Below are 19,387 nucleotides of genomic sequence, written 5' to 3'. Positions count from 1 at the left end.
GTTGTTTTCTTCATTTTTATTTTCTTTGGGTAGTTTTGTTTATGTTATTGTTTTTATTGTTTGTCTTGGTTTCTCTTTCTCTGTTTTCTTTTCCTTTTTTTTTCCATTGGCTGCACAGCACACCTTGCAGAGTCTTGGCTCCTCGGCCGGGGGTCAAACCTGAGCCCCTGTAGTGGAAGTGCTGAGTCCTGGCGGCTGGACGACCAGAAAATTCCCAGCCCCAGGGAATATTAACCAATGAGAGTTCTCCCAGAGGTCCTCATCTCACCACCAGGACCCAGGTCCATCCAGCTGCCTGCAAGCTCCAGTGCTGGACGCTTCATGCCAAATAACCAGCAAGACAGGAAAACAGCCCCACCCATCAGCCGACAGGCTGCCTAAAGCCCTACTAAGCTCACAGACACCCTAAAACACACCCCTTGACAAAGCCCTGCACACCAGAGGGATAAGACGCAGCTCCACCCACCACAGCGCAGACACTAGTCCCTCTCACCAGAAAGCCTACACAAGCCCCTGGACCAATGTCACCCACCAGGAGGCAGACACCAGAAGCAAGAAGAACTATGAATTTTAAGTCTGCAGAAAGGAGACCACAAACACAGTAAGTTAGACAAAATGAGATGACAGAGAAATATGTTGCAGATGAAGGAGCAAGGTAAAAACCTAACAGACGAACTAAACGAAGAGGACATAGGCAATCTACCTGAAAAAGAATTCAGAGCAATGATAGTAAAGATGATTCAAGATCTTGGAAATAGAATGGAGGTACAGATCGAGAAGATACAAGAAATGTTTAACGAGGATGTAGAAGAACTAAATAAGAAACAAACAGTGATAAACAACACAATAATTCCAAAGAAAAATGCACTACAAGGAATCAATAGCAGAATAACTGAGACAGAAGGACAAATAAGTGAGCTGGAAGACAGAATGGTGGAAATCACTGTCATGGAACAGAATAAAGAAAAAAGACTGAAAAGAAATGAGGACAGTCTCAGAGAACTCTGGGACAACATTAAACAACAATATTTGAATTATAGGAGGCACAGAAGAAGAGAAAGAGAAAGGGTCTGAGAAAATGTTTGAAGAAATTATAGTGGAAAACTTCCCTAATATGGGAAAGGAAATATTCACCCAAGTCCAAGAAGCACAGAGAGTCCCATACAGGATAAACACAAGGAGAAACATGACAAGACACATATTAATCAACCTATCAAAAATTAAATACAAAGAAAAATATTAAAAGCAGCAGGGGAAAAGCAACAAATAAAATACAAGGGGACTCCAATAAGATTATCAGCTGATTGTGCAGCAGAAACCCTGCAGGCCAGAAGGGAGTGGCAGGATATATTTAAAGTGATGAAAGAGAAAAACCTAAAACCAAGAATACTCTACCCAGCAAGGATCTCATTCAGATTTGACGGAGAAATCAAAAGCTTTACAGACAAGCAAAAGCTAAGAGAATTCAGCACCACCAAACCAGTTTTACAGCAAATGCTAAAGGAATTTCTCTAGGCGGGAAACACAAGAGAAGAAAAAGAACTACAACAACAGACCCAAAAGAAACAACAAAATGGCAATAGTAACAAACATATTGATAATTACCTTAAATGCAAATGGATTAAATATTCCAACCAAAAGACCCAGACTGGATGAACGGATACAAAAACAAGACCTGTATATATACTGTCTACAAGAGACCCACTTCAGACCTAGGGACACATACAGACTGAAAGTGAGGGGATGGAAAAATATGTTCCATGCAAATGGAAATCAAAAGAAAGCTGGAGTAGCAATACCCATATCAGACAAAATAGACTTTAAATAAAGACTATTACAAGAGACAAGGAAGGACACTACATAACAATCAAGGAATCAATCAAAGAAGATATAACAATTGTAAATATTTATGCACCCAACATAGGAGCACCTCAACATTTAAGGCAAATGCTAACAGCCATAAAAGGGTAAATCAAAAGTAACACAACAATAGTGGAGGACTTCGATATCCACATACACCAATTTATAATCATCCAGACAGAAAATTAATAAGGAAACACAAGTCTTAAATGACACATTAGGACAGATAGACTTAATTGATATTTATAGGACATTCCATCTGAAAGCAGCAGAATCTACTTTCTTCTTAAGGGCACATGGAACTTTCTCCAGGATACATCACATCTTGGGTCACAAATGAAGCTTCAGTAAATTGAAGAAAATTGAAATCATATAGACCATCTTTCCTGACAACAACGCTATGAGATTAGAAATCAATTAGAGGGAAAAAAGCTGTAAAAACACAAACACATGGAGGCTAAACAATATGGTAGTAAACAATCAATGGATCACTGAAGAAGTAAAAGAGGAAATCAAAAAATACCTAGAGACAATTTACAATGCAAACACGATGATCCAAAACCTACGGGATGCAGCAAAGGCAGTTCTAAGAGGGAAGTTTACAGCAATACAACTGTAAATACAGTTGTACAATAGTGGTGTACTATAGTGGCATACAATCCCACCACTATTATTGAACATAATTTTTAGAAGTTTTAGCCACAGCAATCACAGAAGAAAAAGAAATAAAAGGAATCCAAAGCAGAAAAGAAGTAAAGCTGTCACTGTGTGCAGATGACATGATACTATACATAGAGAATCCTAAAGATGCTACAAGAAAACTACTAGAGCTAATCAATGAATCTGGCTAAGTAGCAGGATACAAAATTAATCCACAGAAATATCATGCATTCCTATACACTAATGATGAAAAACCTCAAAGAGAAATTAAGGAAACACTCCAACTTACCATTGCAACAAAAAGAATAAAATACCAAGGAACAAACCTACCTAAGGAGACAAAAGATCTGTATGTAGAAAACTATAAGACACTGATTAAAGAAATTAAAGATGATACCAACAGATGGAGAGATATGCCATGTTCTTGGATTGGAAGAAACAATATTGTGAAAATGACTATACTGCCCAAAGCAATATAGAGATTCAATGCAACCCCTACCAAACTGGGAATGGCATTTTTCACAGAACTAAAACAAGAAATTTTATAATTTTTAGGGAAACACAAAAGAACCCAAATAGACAAAGCAATCTTGAAAAAGAAAAATGGAGCTGGAGGAATCAGGCTCCCTGACTTTAGACTATACTACAAAGCTACAGTAATCAAGATAGTATGGTACTGGAACAAAAAGAGAAATATTGATCAATGGAACAGGATAGAAAGCCCAGAGGTTTAAACCCATGCATGGATGGTCACCTTGTCTTTTATAAAGGAGGCAAGAATATACAATGGAGAAAAGACAGAGTCTTCAATAAGTGGTGCTGGGAAAACTGGACAGCTACATATGAAGAATGAAATTAGAACACTCCCTAACACCATACACAAAAATAAGATCAAATGGGTTAAAGACCTAAATGTAAGGCCAGACACTATAAAACTCTTAGAGGAAAACATAGGAAGAACACTCTTTGACATAAATCACAGCAACATCCTTTTTGACCCACCTCCTAGAGAAATGGAAATGAAAACAAAAATAAACAAATGGGACCTAATGAAACTTAAAAGCTTTTGCACAGCAAAGAAAACCATAAACAAGATGAAAAGGCAAACCTCGGGCTTCCCTGGTGGCTCAGTGGTAGAGAGTCCACCGCCAATGCAGGGGACAAGGGTTTGTGCCCCAGTCTGGGAGGATCCCAACATGCTGCAGAGCAACTGGGCCTGTGAGTCATGGCCACTAAGCCTGCACGTCCAGAGCCTGTGCTCCAGAGCAGGAGAGGCCACAACAGTGAGAGGCCCACGTACCACACACACAAAAAAGACAGCCCTCAGAATGGGAGAAAGTATTTGTAACTGAAGGAACTGACAGAGGATTAATCTCAAAAATATACAAGCAGCTCATACAGCTCAATATCAAAAAAACAAACAACCCAATCCAAAAATGGGCAGAAGACCTAAATAGACATTTCTCCAAAGAAGATATACACATTGCCAACAAACACATGTAAGGATGCTCAACATCACTAATCATTAGAGAAATGCAAATCAAAACTACAATGAGGTATCACCTCACACCAGTCAGAATAGCCATCATCAAAAAATCTATAAACGGGGGCTTCCCTGGTGGCGCAGTGGTTGAGAGTCTGCCTGCCGATGCAGGGGACACGGGTTCGTGCCCCAGTCCAGGAGGATCCCACATGCCGCAGAGCAGCTGGACCCGTGAGCCATGGCCGCTGAGCCTGCGCGTCCAAAGCCCGTGCTCCGCAACGGGAGAGGCCACAACAGTGAGAGGCCCGTGTACCGCCAAAAAAAAAAAATCTATAAACAATAAATGCTGGAGAGGGTGTGGAGAAAAGGGAACCCTCTTGCACTGTTTGTGGGAATGTAAATTGATACAGCCACTATGGATAACAGTATGGAGGCTCCTTAAAAAACTAAAACTAGAACTTCCATATGACCCAGCAATCCCACTACTGGGCATATACCCTGAGAAAACCATAATTCATAAAGAGTCATGTACCACAATGTTCATTACAGCACTATTTACAGTAGCCCGGAGATGGAAGCAACCTAAGTGTCCATCAACAAATGAATTGATAAAGAAGATGTGGCACATATATACAATGGAATATTATTCAGCCATAAAAAGAAATGAAATTGAGTTATTTGTAGTGAGGTGGATGGACCTAGAGTTTGTCATACAGAGTGAAGTAATTCAGAAAGAGAAAAACAAATAACGTATGTTAACACATATATATGGAATCTAAAAAAAAATATGGTTCTGATAAACCCTGGAGCAGGACAGGAATAAAGATGCAGATGTAGAGAATGGACTTGTGGACACAAGGAGGGGGAACGGCAAGCTGGGATGAAGTAAGAGAGTAACGTTCACATACATAAACTACCAAATGTAAAATAAATAGTTAGTGGGAAGCAGCTGCATCACACAGGGAGATCAGCTCAGTGCTTTGTGACCACCTAGAGGGGTGGGATATGGAGGGTGGGAGGGAGATGTAAGAGGGAAGGTATATGGGGATATATGTATACATATAGCTGATTCACTTTGTTATACAGCAGAAACTAACACAACATTGTAAACAATTATACTCCAATAAAGATGTTTAAACAAATAAATTTTAAAAATAAAATAAAATAGCTTATTGCCAAACAATAATAAAAGTAAAATTTACTATACTACCCAAAGCAATCTACAGATTTAATGCAATCCCTATCAAATTACCAATGGAATTTTTCACAGAACTAGAACAAAAAATTTTACAATTTGTATGGAAACACAAAAGATCCCAAATATCCAAAGCAATCCTGAGAAAGAAAAACAGAGCTGCACCAATCAGGCTCCCTGACTTTAGACTATACAACAAAGCTACAGTCATCAAAGCAGTATGGTCCTGGCACAAAAACAGAAATATAGATCAGTGGAAGAGGATAGAAAGTCCAGAGATAAACCCACGCATCTTTTGTCCCCTAATCTATGACAAAGGAGGCAAGAATATTCAATGGAAAAAAGACAGCCTCTTCAATAAATGGTGCTGGAAAACTGGACAGCTACATGTAAAAGAATGAAATTAGAACACACCCTAACACCGTACACAAAAGTAAACTCAAAATGGATTAAAAACCTAAATGTAAGCCTGGATAGTATAAAACCATTAGAGGAAAACAGAGAGAGAACACTCTCTGACAGAAATTGCAGCAGAATCTTTTCTGATCCACTTCCTGTAGCAATAAAAATGAAAACAAAAATAAACAATGGGACCTAATTAAACTTAAATGCTTCTGAACAGCAAAGGAAACCATAAACAAAATGAAAATACATCCCAGAGAATGGGGGAAAATATTTACACACTGGGTTTTGAGCAGTGTTTGGGGGGAGGCGTGAAGCCCATCAGGGATGGTACCACTCTAGATTTATGGTGTGCATTGTTCTTTAATAACAGCCCTTTAGCATGGCCTTGGTCACCTCCCTCTCCATTCCCTTCATAGACTGTTCTAAACCTTCTCTTACTCTCCTCAAGCTTCCAGCTTTACACATATTTTCCTTTATTCTCATCAGATAAGATAAACTTACATTGTATTTGAGAAAATGGAGTGCAGCAATCATTATCCTCCTCAATTTTCACAGACATTGCTTCCTCATGCCCACAGATTGCAATCTTATATGCATCTATTCTTATTTTCCTCTTTCCCTAAAAGGTCATAAAATAATCTGAAGGCCATCTGCTCAAAGCTCCTCAGGGACCTTCCTCCATCAGTTATTTTCTCTCTCACTTGGATCTTCAATCTCTTCCTCCATATGAGCTCCACTGTCCCTGGTTTATGAACATGCACATGTTTCCCAGCCCTAAAACGATTCTCTCTTGAATCAATGCCTCTAAAGCCATTGCCTCCAATTTTTCTTTCCTTTACAACCAAACTACTTGATGTTCATTTCCTCACCTCGCACTAAATATTTTAAATGATATATTATAAAATATTCCATATAGATAAGAAGATTAAAATATTCTGTGTAACTACCACTCACTTTAAGATCAACAATGTTCACCAATTGTACTCCCTTTCCTCTCACAGATGTATCCACTATCCTAAAGTGGAGTTTTCAGCGATTGAAGGTTAAATGGGTACATCAGAGGGATAGGCATACATTCAAATGTCAAACCAATAAAAAAAGTGTGCCACCCCATCTCTCAACTGAAATGGACAGCTGTTAAGGACTGAAATGTATCCCCTCAAAATTCATATTTTAAAGACTTTACCCTTAATGTGACTGTATTTGGAGATAGGGGCTCCAAATTACCTTTAAAAGGTAATCAGGGTTCAATGAGGTCACAAAGATGGAGCCCTAGTCCAATATGACTGGTGTCCTTATAAGATAAGGGAGAGAGAGTAGGGAGGCACACACACAGGGGAAGTCTTCATGAGGACATAGTGAGAAATCAATCAAGGAGAGAGGCCTGAAGAGAAACCAACCTTTCCAGTATTTTGACTTTGGACTTCCAGCATCTAGAACTCTGAAAAACTAGATTTCTGTTGTTTAAGCTATCTAATATATGGCATTTTGTTACTGCAGCCCTAGCAAACTAATACAACAACCAATAAATGTATGAAAAGATACCCAATCTCATTCATAATTTAAAAAATTATTTGAAAAAAGTGAAATATAATTATTCACTTACGAGCTGAATGACATTAAAATATTTGGGAATATGGAACTTATTGACTATGTGAGGAAACATGCCAAATATTGATGGTGTCAGTATACATCGATAAAACTTTTTTAATGTTTTAGTTTTAAATGATTTAGACTTACAGAAAAATTGTAAAAATAATACGACTTTCTGTATAACCTTCATCCAAATTCCCTTAATGTTAACATCTTATATAACCAGAGTGCAATTATCAAAACCAAGAAATTAACATTAGCACAATAATATTAACTAATCCATAGGTTTTATTTGAATTTTATCAGTTTTCACATTAATGTCCTTCTTTTCTTGTCTAGTATACAATCCAGGATCCCATATGTCATTAAATTGTCATGTTACCTTTGTCTTTTCCAGTGTGCAATAGTTCCTCAATCTCTATCTTTCATGATTTTAAGACTTCTGAAGAGTACTGGTGTGGTACACAGACTAATGATACTCAAGATGTCCATGTGCTAATCCCAAGAACCTGTTATTATCTTACTTTACATGGAAAAAGAGACTTTGCAGATATGATTAAGGTAAGGATTTTGAGATTGGAAGATTATCCTGGATTATCTGGGTATGCTCAACATAATAAAAAGGGTCCTTATAAGAGGGAGGCAGGAGGTTCAGAGAGAAAAGACAATGTGATGACAGAGGCAAAGGCAAGTAAGTGAGTGAGACAGTGAGAGTAATAGTGCGAATAAGAATAAGGGGGGCAGAGACGAGGGGAAGATGGTGGAAGAGTAAGACGCAGAGACAACCTTCCTTCCCACAGATACACCAGAAATACATCTACACGTGGAACAACGCCTACAGAACACCTACTGAACGCTGGCAGAAGACCTCATACCTCCCAAAAGGAAAGAAACTCCCCACGTACCTGGGTAGGGCAAAAGAAAAAAGAATAAATGGAGACAAAAGGATAGGGATGGGCCCTGCACCAGTGGGAGGGAGCTGTGGAGGAAAGGTTTCCACACACTAGGAAGCCCCTTTGTGGGCGGAGACTGGGTGGCAGAGGGGGGAAGCTTCAGAGCCATGGAGGAGAGCAGAGCAACAGGGGTGCGGAGGGCAAAGCTGAGAGATTCCCGCACAGAGGATCTGTGGCGACCAGCACTCAGCAGCCTGAGAGGCTTGTGTGCTCACCCACTGGGGCGGGCGGGGCTGGGAGCTGAGGCTCGGGCTTCAGTTGGAGCGCAGGGAGAGGACTGGGGTTGGTGGCGTGAACAGAGCCTGCAGGGGGTTAGTGCGCCACGGCTAGCCGGGAAGGAGTCCGGGAAAATTCTGGACCTGCCAAAGAGGCAAGGGACTTTTTCTTCCCTCTTTGTTTCCTGGTGCGTGAGGAGAGGGGATTAAGAGCGCTGCTTAAAGGAGCTCCAGAGACTAGCATGAGCCGCGGCTAAAAGCGCGGACCCCAGAGACGGGCATGAGACACTAAGGCAGCTGCTGCCACCACCAAGAAGCCTGTGTGCAAGCACAGGTCACTATCCACAGCCCCCTTCCAGGGACCCTGTGCAGTCCGCAACTGCCAGGGTCCCGGGATCCAGGGACAACTTCCCCAGGAGAACGCATGGTGCGCCTCAGGCTGGTGCAACGTCATGCCGGCCTGTGCCGCCGCAGGCTCACCCTGCACTCTGTGCCCCTCCCTCCCCCCTGGCCTGAGGGAGCCAGAGTCTCTGAAGTAGCTGTTCCTTTAACCCCATCCTGTCTGAGTGAAGAACAGACGCCCTATGACGACCTACACACAGAGGCTGGGCCAAATCCAAAGCTGAGCCCCTGGGAGCTGTGAGAACAGAGAAAGGGAAATTTCTCCCAGCAGCCTCAGAAGCAGCGGATTAAAACTCCACAATGAACTTGATGTACCCTGCATCTGTGGAATACATGAATAGACAACTAATTATCCCAAATTGAGGAGGTGGACTTTGAGAGCAAGATTTATGATTTTTTCCCCTTTTCCTCTTTTTGAGAGTGTGTATGTGTATGCTTCTGTGTGAGATTTTGTCTGTATAGCTTTGCTTCTACCATTTGTCCTAGGGTTCTATCCATCAGTTTCTTTTAAATTTTTTTTAATATTTATTTTAATAACTTTATTTTATTTTACTTTATCTTCTTCCTTCCTTCCTTCCTTCCTTCCTTCCTTCCTTCCTTCCTTCCTTCCTTCCTTCCTTCCTCCCTCCCTCCCTCCATCCCTCCCTCCCTCTCTGCCTTCCTTCCTTCCTTCCTTCCTTCCCTCCTTTAGACAACGAATCATCCCAAATTAAGGAGGTGCACTTTGAGACCAAGATTTATGATTTTTCCCCTTTTCTTTGAGACCAATATTTATGATTTTTCCCCCTTTTCTACTTTTTGTGTGTGTATGTGTATGCTTCTGTGTGAGATTTTGTCTGTAGAGCTTTGCTTCCACCATTTGACCTAGGGTTCTATCCACCCCTTTTTTTAAAATTTATTTTCTTAATAATTATTTTTTTATTTTAATAACTTTATTATAATTTGTCTTACTTTATTTTATTTTACTTTATCTTCTTTCTTTCATTATTTCCTTCCTTCCCTCCTTCCTTCCTTCCTTCCTCCCTCCCTCCCACCCACCCTCCTTTCTTTCTTTCTTTCCTTCTTTCTTTCTTTCTTTCTTTCTTTCTTTCTACTTCTACTAATTCTTTCTACTTTATCTCCCTTTTATTCTGAACGGAGTGGATGAAAGGTTCTTGGTGCTACAGCCAGGAGTCAGTCCTGTGCCTCTGAGGTGGGACAGCCAACTTCAGGAAGATGGTGCAAAAGAGACCTGCCAGCTCCACATAATATCAAATGGTGAAAATCGCCCAGAGAGCTCAATCTCAACACCAGCACCCAGCTTCATTCAACGACCAGCAAGCTACAGTGCTGGACACACAATGCCAAACAACTAGCAAGACAGGAACACAACCCCACCCATTAGAAGAGAGGTGCCGAAAATCATAATAAGTCCATAGACACCCCAAAACACACCACCAGACGGGGACCTGCCCACGAGAAACACAAGATCCAGCCTCATCCACCAGAACACAGGCACGAGTCCCCTCCACCAGGAAGCCTACACAACCCACTGAACCAACCTTAGCCACTGGGGACAGACACCAAAAACAATGGGAATGACGAACCTGCAGCCTGCAAAAAGGAGACCCCAAACACAGTAAGATAAGCAAAATGAGAAGACAGAAAAACACACAGCAGATGAAGGAGCAAGATAAAAGTGCACCAGATCTAACAAATGAAGAGAAAATAGGCAGTCTACCTGAAAAAGAACTCAGAAAAATGATAGTAAAGATAACCCAAAATCTTGGAAATAGAATAGACAAAATGCAAGAAACATTTAACAAGAAACTAGAAGAACTACAGATGAAACAAACAACGATGAACAACACAATAAGTGAAATTAAAAATACTCTAGATGGGATCAATAGCAGAATAACTGAGGCAGAAGAACGGATAAGTGACCTGGAAGATAAAATAGTGGAAATAATTACTGCAGAGCAGAATAAAGAAAAAAGAATGAAAAGAACTGAGGACAGTCTCAGAGACCTCTGGGACAACATTAAACACACCAACATTCGAATTATAGGGGTTCCAGAAGCAGAAGAGAAAAAGAAAGGGACTGAGAAAATATTTGAAGAGATTATAGTGGAAAACTGCCCTAATATCGGGATGGAAATAGTTAATGAGGTCCAGGAAGCACAGAGAGTCCCATACAGGATAAATCTAAGGAGAAATACGCCAAGACACATATTAATCAAACTGTCAAAAATTAAATATAAAGAAAACATATTAAAAGCAGCAAGAGAAAAACAACAAATAACACACAAGGGAATCCCAAAAAGGTTAACAGCTGATCTTTCAGCAGAAACCCTACAAGCCAGAAGGGAGTGGCAGGACATATTTAAAGTGATGAAGGAGAAAAACCTGCAACCAAGACTAGTCTACACAGCAAGGATCTCATTCAGATATGATGGAGAAATTAAAACATTTACAGACAAGCAAAAGCTGAGAGTTCAGCACCACCAAACCAGCTTTACAACAAACGCTAAAGGAACTTCTCTTGGCAAGAAACACAAGAGAAGGAAAAGACCTACAATAACGAACCCAAAACAATTAAGAAAATGGGAATAGGAACATACATATCGATAATTACCTTAAATGTAAAGGGACTAAATGCTCCCACCAAAAGACACAGATTGGCTGAATGGATACAAAAACAAGACCCATATATATGCTGTCGACAAGAGACCCATTTCAAACCTAGAGACACATACAGACTGAAAGTAAGGGGATGGAAAAAGATACTCCATGCAAAAGGAAACCAAAAGAAAGCTGGAGTAGCAATTCTCATATCAGACAAAATAGACTTTAAAATAAAGACTATTAGAAGATAAAAAGAAGGACACTACACAATGATCAAGGGATCGATCCAAGAAGAAATTATAACAATTGTAAATATCTATGCACCCAACATAGTAGCACCTCAATACATAAGGCAAATACTAACAGCAATAAAAAGGGAAATCGACAGTAACATATTAATAGTACGGGACTTTAACACCACACTTTCCCCAATGGAAAGATCATCCAAAATGAAAATAAACAGGGAAACACAAGCTTTAAATGATACATTAAACAAGATGGACGTAATTGATATTTATAGGCATTCCATTCTTAAACAACAGAATACACATTTTTCTCAAGAGCTCAGGGAACATTCTCCAGGATAGATCATATCTTGGGTCAGAAATCAAGCCTTGGTAAATTTAAGAAAATTGAAATTGTATCAAGTATCTTTTCCGAACACAACGCTATGAAACTAGATATCAATTAGAGGAAAATATCTGTAAAAAATACAAACACATGGAGGCTAAACAATACACTACTTAATAACCAAGTGATCACTGAAGAACTCAAAGAGGAAATTAAATAATACCTAGAAAAAATAACAATGGAGACACGACGACTCAAAACCTATGGGATGCAGCAAAAGCAGTTCTAAGAGGGAAGTTTATAGCAATACAATCCTACCTTAAGAAACAGGAAACATCTTGAATAAACAACCTAACCTTTCATATAAATCAATTAGAGAAAGAAGAACAAAAAACTCTAAAGTTAGCAGAAGGAAAGAAATCATAAATATCAGATCAGAAATAAATAAAAAATAAATGAAGGAAACGATAGCAAAGATTAATAAAACTAAAAGCTGGTTCTTTGAGAAGATAAACAAAATTGATAAACCATTAGCCAAACTCATCAAGGAAAAAGGGAGAAGACTCAAATCAATAGGATTAGAAATGAAAAAGGAGAAGTGACAATGACACTGCAGAAATACAAAAGATCATGAGAGATTACTACAAGCAACTTTATGCCAATAAAATGGACAACCTGGAAGAAATGGACAAATTCTGAGAAATGTACAACTGCCAATACTGAGTCGGGAAGAAATAGAAAATATGAACAGACCAATCACAGGCACTGAAATTGAAACTGTGATTAAAAATCTTCCAACAAACCAAAGCCCAGGAACAGATGGCTTCACAGGCGAATTCTACCAAACATTTAGAGAAGAGCTAACACCAATCCTTCTCAAACTCTTCCAAAATAGAGCAGAGGGAGGAACACTCCCAAACTCATTCTACGAGGGCACCATCACCCTGATACCAAAACCAGGCAAGGATGTCACAAAGAAAGAAAACTACAGGCCAATATCACTGATGAACATAGATGCAAAAATCCTCAAGAAAATACAGCAAACAAAGTCCAACAGCACATTAAAAGGATCATACACCATGATCAAGTGGGGTTTATTCCAGGAATGCAAGGATTCTTCAATATATGCAAATCAATCAACATGATACACCATATTACCAAATTGAAGGAGAAAATCCATATGATCATCTGAATAGATGCAGAGAAAGCTTTTGACAAAATTCAACACCCATTTATGATAAAAATCTCTGCAGAAAGTAGGCATAGAGGGAACTTTTCTCAACATAAAAAAGGCCATATATGAAAAACCCACAGCCAACATCATCCTCAATGGTGAAAAACTGAAAGCATTTCCACTAAGATCAGGAACAAGACAAGGTTGCCCACTCTCACCACTCTGATTCAACATAGTTTTGGAAGTTTTAGCTACAGCAATCAGAGAAGAAAAGGAAATAAAAGGAATCCAAATTGGAAAAGAAGAAGTAAAGCTGTCACTGTTTGCAGATGACATGATACTATACATAAAGAATACTAAAGATGCTACCAGAAAGCTAATAGAGCTAATTAATGAATTTGGTAAAGTAGCAGGATACAAAATTAATGCACAGAAATCTCTGGCATTCCTATACAGTAAGGATGAAAACTTTGAAAATGAAACCAAGAAAACACTCCCATTTACCACTGCAACAAAAAGAATAAAATATCTAGGAATAAACCTACCTAAGGAGACAAAAGTCCTCTATGCAGAAAATTATAAGACACTGATGAAAGAAATTAAAAATGATACAAATAGATGGAGAGATATACCATGTTCCTGGATTAGAAGAATCAACATTGTGAAAATGACTCTACTACCCAAAGCAATCTACAGATTCAATGCAATCCCTATCAAACTACCACTGGCATTTTTCATAGAACTAGAACAAAAAATTTCACAATTTGTATGGAAATGCAAAAGACCCCGAATAGCCAAAGCAATCTTGAGAACGAAAAATGGAGCTGGAGGAATCACGCTCCCTGACCTCAAACTATACTACAAAGCTACAGTAATCAAGACAGTATGGTAGTGGCACAAAAACAGAAATGTAGATCAATGGAACAGGATAGAAAGCCCAGAGATAAACCCACGCACATATGGTCACCTTATCTTTGATAAAGGAGGCAGGAATATACAGTGGACAAAGGACAGCCTCTTCAATAACTGGTGCTGGGAAAACTGGACAGGTACATGTAAAAGTATGAGATTCAATCACTCCCTAACACCATACACAAAAATAAGCTCAAAATGGATTAAAGACCTAAATGTGGGTGTGGGGTTGAGCCAGTTGTGAGACCCAGAGCTGCGGACGGGCAGGTGGTCCAGTGAGCTGGTGACAGAGCGGCGGGCATTGGGTTCGTGAGCTGAGCGCTGGCCCCGTATCAAGTTGGGCCGAGCCGCGCTGCAGCCGCTGCCGCCACCACCCCCCACCCGCAGCCAGCGACCCGCCACAGGCGCACTCCCACTCTGCGCTGTCTCTGATGGCGCCCATCTCTGGGGCCATGGTGAAGCACGAGCAGATCCTGGTCCTCGACCCGCCCACAGACCTCAAATTTAAAGTAATACTGCAGCCTTTTGACTATTACCCCAATGAGAAGAGTAAACACAAGTTTATGGTACAGACCATCTTTGCTTCACCAAACATTCCAGATATGGAAGCCGTGTGGAAAGAGGCAAAACCTGATGAATTGATGGATTCTAAATTGAGATGTATATTTGAAATGTCCAATGAAAATGATAAATTGAATGACATGGAACCCAGCAAAGTCGTTCCCCTGAACGCTGCAAAGCAGGACGGGCCCGTGTCAAAGCCACACAGTGTTTCCCTCAATGATACTGAGACGAGGAAGGTCACGGAAGAGTGCAAGAGGCTCCAGGGAGAGATGATGAAGCTATTGGAAGAAAACCGACACCTGAGAGATGAAGGCTTAAGGCTCATAATGGTGGCACATTCAGATAAACCTGGATACACCTCAGCTGCATTCTTCAGAGATAATGTCACCAGTCCTCTTCCTTCACTTCTTGTTGTAATTGCAGCCATTTTCATTGGATTCTTTCTAGGGAAATTCATCTTGTAGAGTGAAGCATGCAGAGTGCTATTTGTTCTTTTTTCTCTTGACCAGAAAAAGATTTGTTAACCTACCATCTCACTGGTAGTGTGGCCCACTGTGACCATTCTTTGTGTGTACAGTGTCATATAGGCCTCACCTGCAACAGTTTCATGGTTAGAAACACAGTAAGAGCTGACTGTTGGGCTCCCGGACAGCGTGAACATCACCAGACCATCCCTAATAGGTGTCATTGCACATTCAGGCCTTTATGAAATTCATAAATAAAGAATTGTTCTTTCTTTGTGGTTTTAATAAGAGTTCAAGAATCGTTCAGAGTCTTGTAAATGTTATTTTAATAATCCCCTTAAATTTTATCTGTTGCTGTTACCTCTTGAAATACGATTTATTTAGATTGCTAATCCCACTCACTCAGGAAATGTCAAGAGGTATTCTGTGGGGAAATGGTGTCTCTTACAGTGTAATTTTTCCCCTTTACCTTTGCTAATATCATGGCAGAATTTTTCTTATCCCTTGTGAGGCAGTTAACTGAGTTTTTCATCCTTCCAACCCTGTCCCATGGTATTTAACACAAAAATAATAAAACTGTTAACAGATTCTTGCTCAGAAAAAAAAAAAACCTAAATGTAAGGCCAGAAACTATCAAACTCTTAGAGGAAAACATAGGCAGAACACTCTATGACATAAATCACAGCAAGATCCTTTTTGACCCATCTCCTAGAGTAATGGAAATAAAAACAAAAATAAACAAATGGGACCTAATGAAACTTAAAAGCTTTTGTACAGCAAAGGAAACCATAAACAAGACCAAAAGACAACCCTAAGAATGGCAGAAAATATTTGCATATGAAGCAACTGACAAAGGATTAATCTCCAAAATTTATAAGCAGCTCATGCAGCTCAGTAACAAAAAAAATAAACAACCCAATCCAAAAATGGGCAGAAGACCTAAATAGACATTTCTCCAAAGAAGATATGCACATTGCCAAAAAACACATGAAAGAATGCTCAACATCATTAACCATTAGAGAAATGCAAATCAAAACTACAATGAGATATCATCTCACATCAGTTAGAATGGCCATCATCAAAAATCTAGAAACAATAAATGCTGGAGAGGGTTTGGAGAAAAGGGAACACTCTTGCACTGCTGGTGGGAATGTGAATTGGTTCAGCCACTATGGAGAACAGTATGGAGGTTCCTTAAAAAACTACAAATAGAACTACCATATGACCCAGCAATCCCACAACTGGGCATATACCCTGAGAAAACCGAAATTCAAAAAGAGTCATGTACCAAAATGTTCATTGCAGCTCTATTTACAATAGCCTGGAGATGAGCACAACCTAAGCGCCCATCATCGGATGAATGGATAAAGAAGTTGTGACACATATATACAATGGAATATTGCTCAGCCATAAAAAGAAACGAAATTGAGCTATTTGTAATGAGGTGGATAGACCTAGAGTCTGTCATTCAGAGTGAAGTAAGTCAGAAAGAGAAAGACAAATACCATATGCTAACACACATATATGGAATTTAAGAAAAAAAATGTCATGAAGAACCTAGGGGTAAGACAGGAATAAAGACACAGACCTATTAGAGAATGTACTTGAGGATATGGGGAGGGGAAGGGTAAGCTGTGACAAAGCGAGAGAGAGGCATGGACATATATACACTACCAAACTTAAGGTAGATAGCTAGTGGGAAGCAGCCTCATCACACAGAGATATCAGCTCAGTGCTTTGTGACCGCCTGGAGGGGTGGGATAGGGAGGGTGGGAGGGAGGGAGATGCAAGAGGGAAGACATATGGGAACATATGTATATGTATAACTGATTCACTTTGTTACAAAGCAGAAACTAACACACCATCATAAAGCAATTATACTCCAATAAAGATGTAAAAAAAAAGATAAAAAAGGGAATAAGGGAGTACACAGGGGAAGATGGAGGAAGAGTAAGATGCGGAGATCACCTTCCTCCCCGCAGATGCACCAGAAATACATCTACACGTGGAACAACTCCTACAGAACACCTACTGAATGCTGGCAGAAGACCTCAGACCTCCCAAAAGGCAAGAAATTCCCCACGTACCTGGGTAGGGCAAAAGAAAAAAAGAAAAAACAGAGACAAAAGAATAGGGACGGCACCTGCACCAGTGGGAGGGAGCTGTGAAGGAGGAAAGGTTTCCACACACTAGGAAGCCCCTTCGCGGGCAGAGGCTGCGGGAGGTGGAGGGGGGAGCTTCAGAGCCGCAGAGGAGAGCACAGGAACAGGGGTGCGGTGGGCAAAGTGGGGAGATTTCCGCACAGAGGATAGGTGCCGACCGGCACTCCCCAGCCCGAGAGGCTTGTCTGCTCACCTGCTGGGGTGGTCAGGGCTGTGAGCTGAGGCTCGGGCTTAGGTCGGAGCGCAGGGAGAGGACTGGGGTCGGCGGCTTGAACACAGCCTGAAGGGGTTAGTGCACCATGGCTACCCGGGAGGGAGTCCGGGGAAAAGACTGCAGCTGCCGAAGAGGCAAGAGACTTTTTCTTCCCTCTTTGTTTCCTGGTGCGCGAGGAGAGGGGTTTAAGAGGGCTGCTAAAAGGAACTCCAGAGACAGGCGTGAGCCTCGGATAAAAGTGTGATCCCCAGAGACAGGCGTGAGCTGCAGCTAAAAGCCTGGACCCCAGGGACAGGCGCGAGCCGCGGCTAAAAGCATGGACCCCAGAGAAGGGCGCAAGCTGCGGCTAAAAGCACGGACCCCAGAGACGGGTGGGAGACGCTAAGGCTGCTGCTGCCGCCACCAAGGGGCCTCTGTGCGAGCACAGGTCACTATCCACACCCCTCTTCCGGGGAGCCAGTGCAGCCCGCCACTGCCATGGTCCCGGGATCCAGGGACAACTTCCCTGGGAGAACGCACGGCAGGCCCCAGGGTGGTGCAACGTCATGCCGGCCTCTGCCGCCGCAGGCCCGCCCCGCACGCCATGCCCCTCCCTCCCCCTGGCCTGCGTGCGCCAGAGTCCCCGAATCAACGGCTCCTTTAACCCTGTCCTATCTGAGCAAAAAACAGACGTCCTCCAGCAACGTACAGGCAGAGGCAGGGCCAAATCCAAAGCTGAGTCCCTGAGAGCTGTGAGAACAAAGAAGAGAAAGGGAAATCTCTCCCAGCAGCCTCAGAAACAGCAGATTAAAGCTCCACAATCAACTTGATGTACCCTGCATCTGTGGAATACATGAATAGACAATGAATCATCTCAAATTGAGGAGGTGGACTTCAAGAGCAAGATCTAGGATTTTTTCCCCTTTTCCTCTTTTTGTGAATGTGTATGTGTATGCTTCTGTGTGAGATCTTGTCTGTATAGCTTTGCTTCCACCATTTCTCCTAGGGTTCTATCCATCCATTTTTAAAAAATTTTTTTTCTTAATAATTAATTTTAATAAATCTATTATACCTTACCTTCTTTCTTCCTTTCTTTCTTCCTTTCTTTCTTTCTTTCTTTTTTCTTTCTTTCTTTCTTTCTTTCCTTCCTTCCTTCCTTCCTTCCTTCCCTCCTTTAGACAATGATCATCCCAAATTGAGGAGGTGGACTTTGAGAGCAAGATTTATGATTTTTTCCCCTTTACACTTTTTGTGAGGGTATATGTGTATGCTTCTGTGTAAGATTTTGTCTGTATAGCTTTGCTCCCACCATTTGTCCTAAGATTCTATCCGCCCTCTTTTTGTTCTAAATAATTATTTTTTAATTCAATAATTTTATTATACTTTACTTTATTTTATTTTACTGTATCTTCTTTCTTTCTGTCTTTTTTCCTTCCTTCCCTCCTTCCTTCCTTCCTCCCCCCTGCCTCCCTCCCTCCTTTCTTTCCTTCTTTCCTTCTTTTCTCTTCCTTCCTTCCTTCCTTCCTTCCTTCCTTCCTTCCTTCCTTCCTTCCTTCCTTCCTTCCCTCCTTTCTTTCTTTCTTCCTACGTCTACTAATTCTCTCTACTTTTTCTCCCTTTTATTCTGAGCCGTGTGGATGAAAGGCTCTTGGTGCTCCAGCCAGGACTCAGGGCTCTGCCTCTGAGGTGGGAGAGCCAACTTCAGGACACTGGTCAACAAGAGACCTCCCAGCTCCACATAATATCAAATGGTGAAAATCTCCCAGAGACCTCCATCTTAACACCAGCACCCAGCTTCACTCAACGACCAGCAAGCCACAGTGCTGGAAAACCTATGCGAAACAACTAGCAAAACAGGAAAACAACCCCACCCATTAGCAGAGAGGCTGCCTAAAATCATAATAAGTCCACAGACACCCCAAAACACACCACCAGACGGGGACCTGCCCACTAGAGACACAAGATACAGCCTCATCCA

General features: G+C 41.1%; 2 protein-coding genes across 2 annotated transcripts in view; one reads left to right on the top strand and one right to left on the bottom strand.

The window, feature by feature from the left end:
• OPHN1 (oligophrenin 1) overlaps positions 1-19,387 on the bottom strand; it is a 611,865-nt gene that overhangs the window by 62,521 nt on the left and 529,957 nt on the right. The window lies entirely within an intron of this gene.
• LOC132513377 (vesicle-associated membrane protein-associated protein A-like) lies at positions 14,458-15,326 on the top strand. Its single transcript, XM_060137659.1, has one exon. The coding sequence runs from the start codon at positions 14,458-14,460 to the stop codon at positions 15,052-15,054; it is 597 nt and encodes a 198-aa protein (XP_059993642.1). The 3' UTR covers positions 15,055-15,326.

This window comes from Lagenorhynchus albirostris, chromosome X, assembly GCF_949774975.1.
Source record: "Lagenorhynchus albirostris chromosome X, mLagAlb1.1, whole genome shotgun sequence".
In the NCBI taxonomy this organism is placed as follows: domain Eukaryota; kingdom Metazoa; phylum Chordata; class Mammalia; order Artiodactyla; family Delphinidae; genus Lagenorhynchus; species Lagenorhynchus albirostris.
Note: the sequence above shows the minus strand (reverse complement) of the source record. Positions and strands in the feature narration are given on the sequence as shown.

Bases quoted from the DNA above. Each gene is read 5' to 3' on its own strand.
- LOC132513377 (XM_060137659.1), top strand. From the start codon at position 14,458: ATGGCGCCCATCTCTGGGGCCATGGTGAAGCACGAGCAGATCCTGGTC.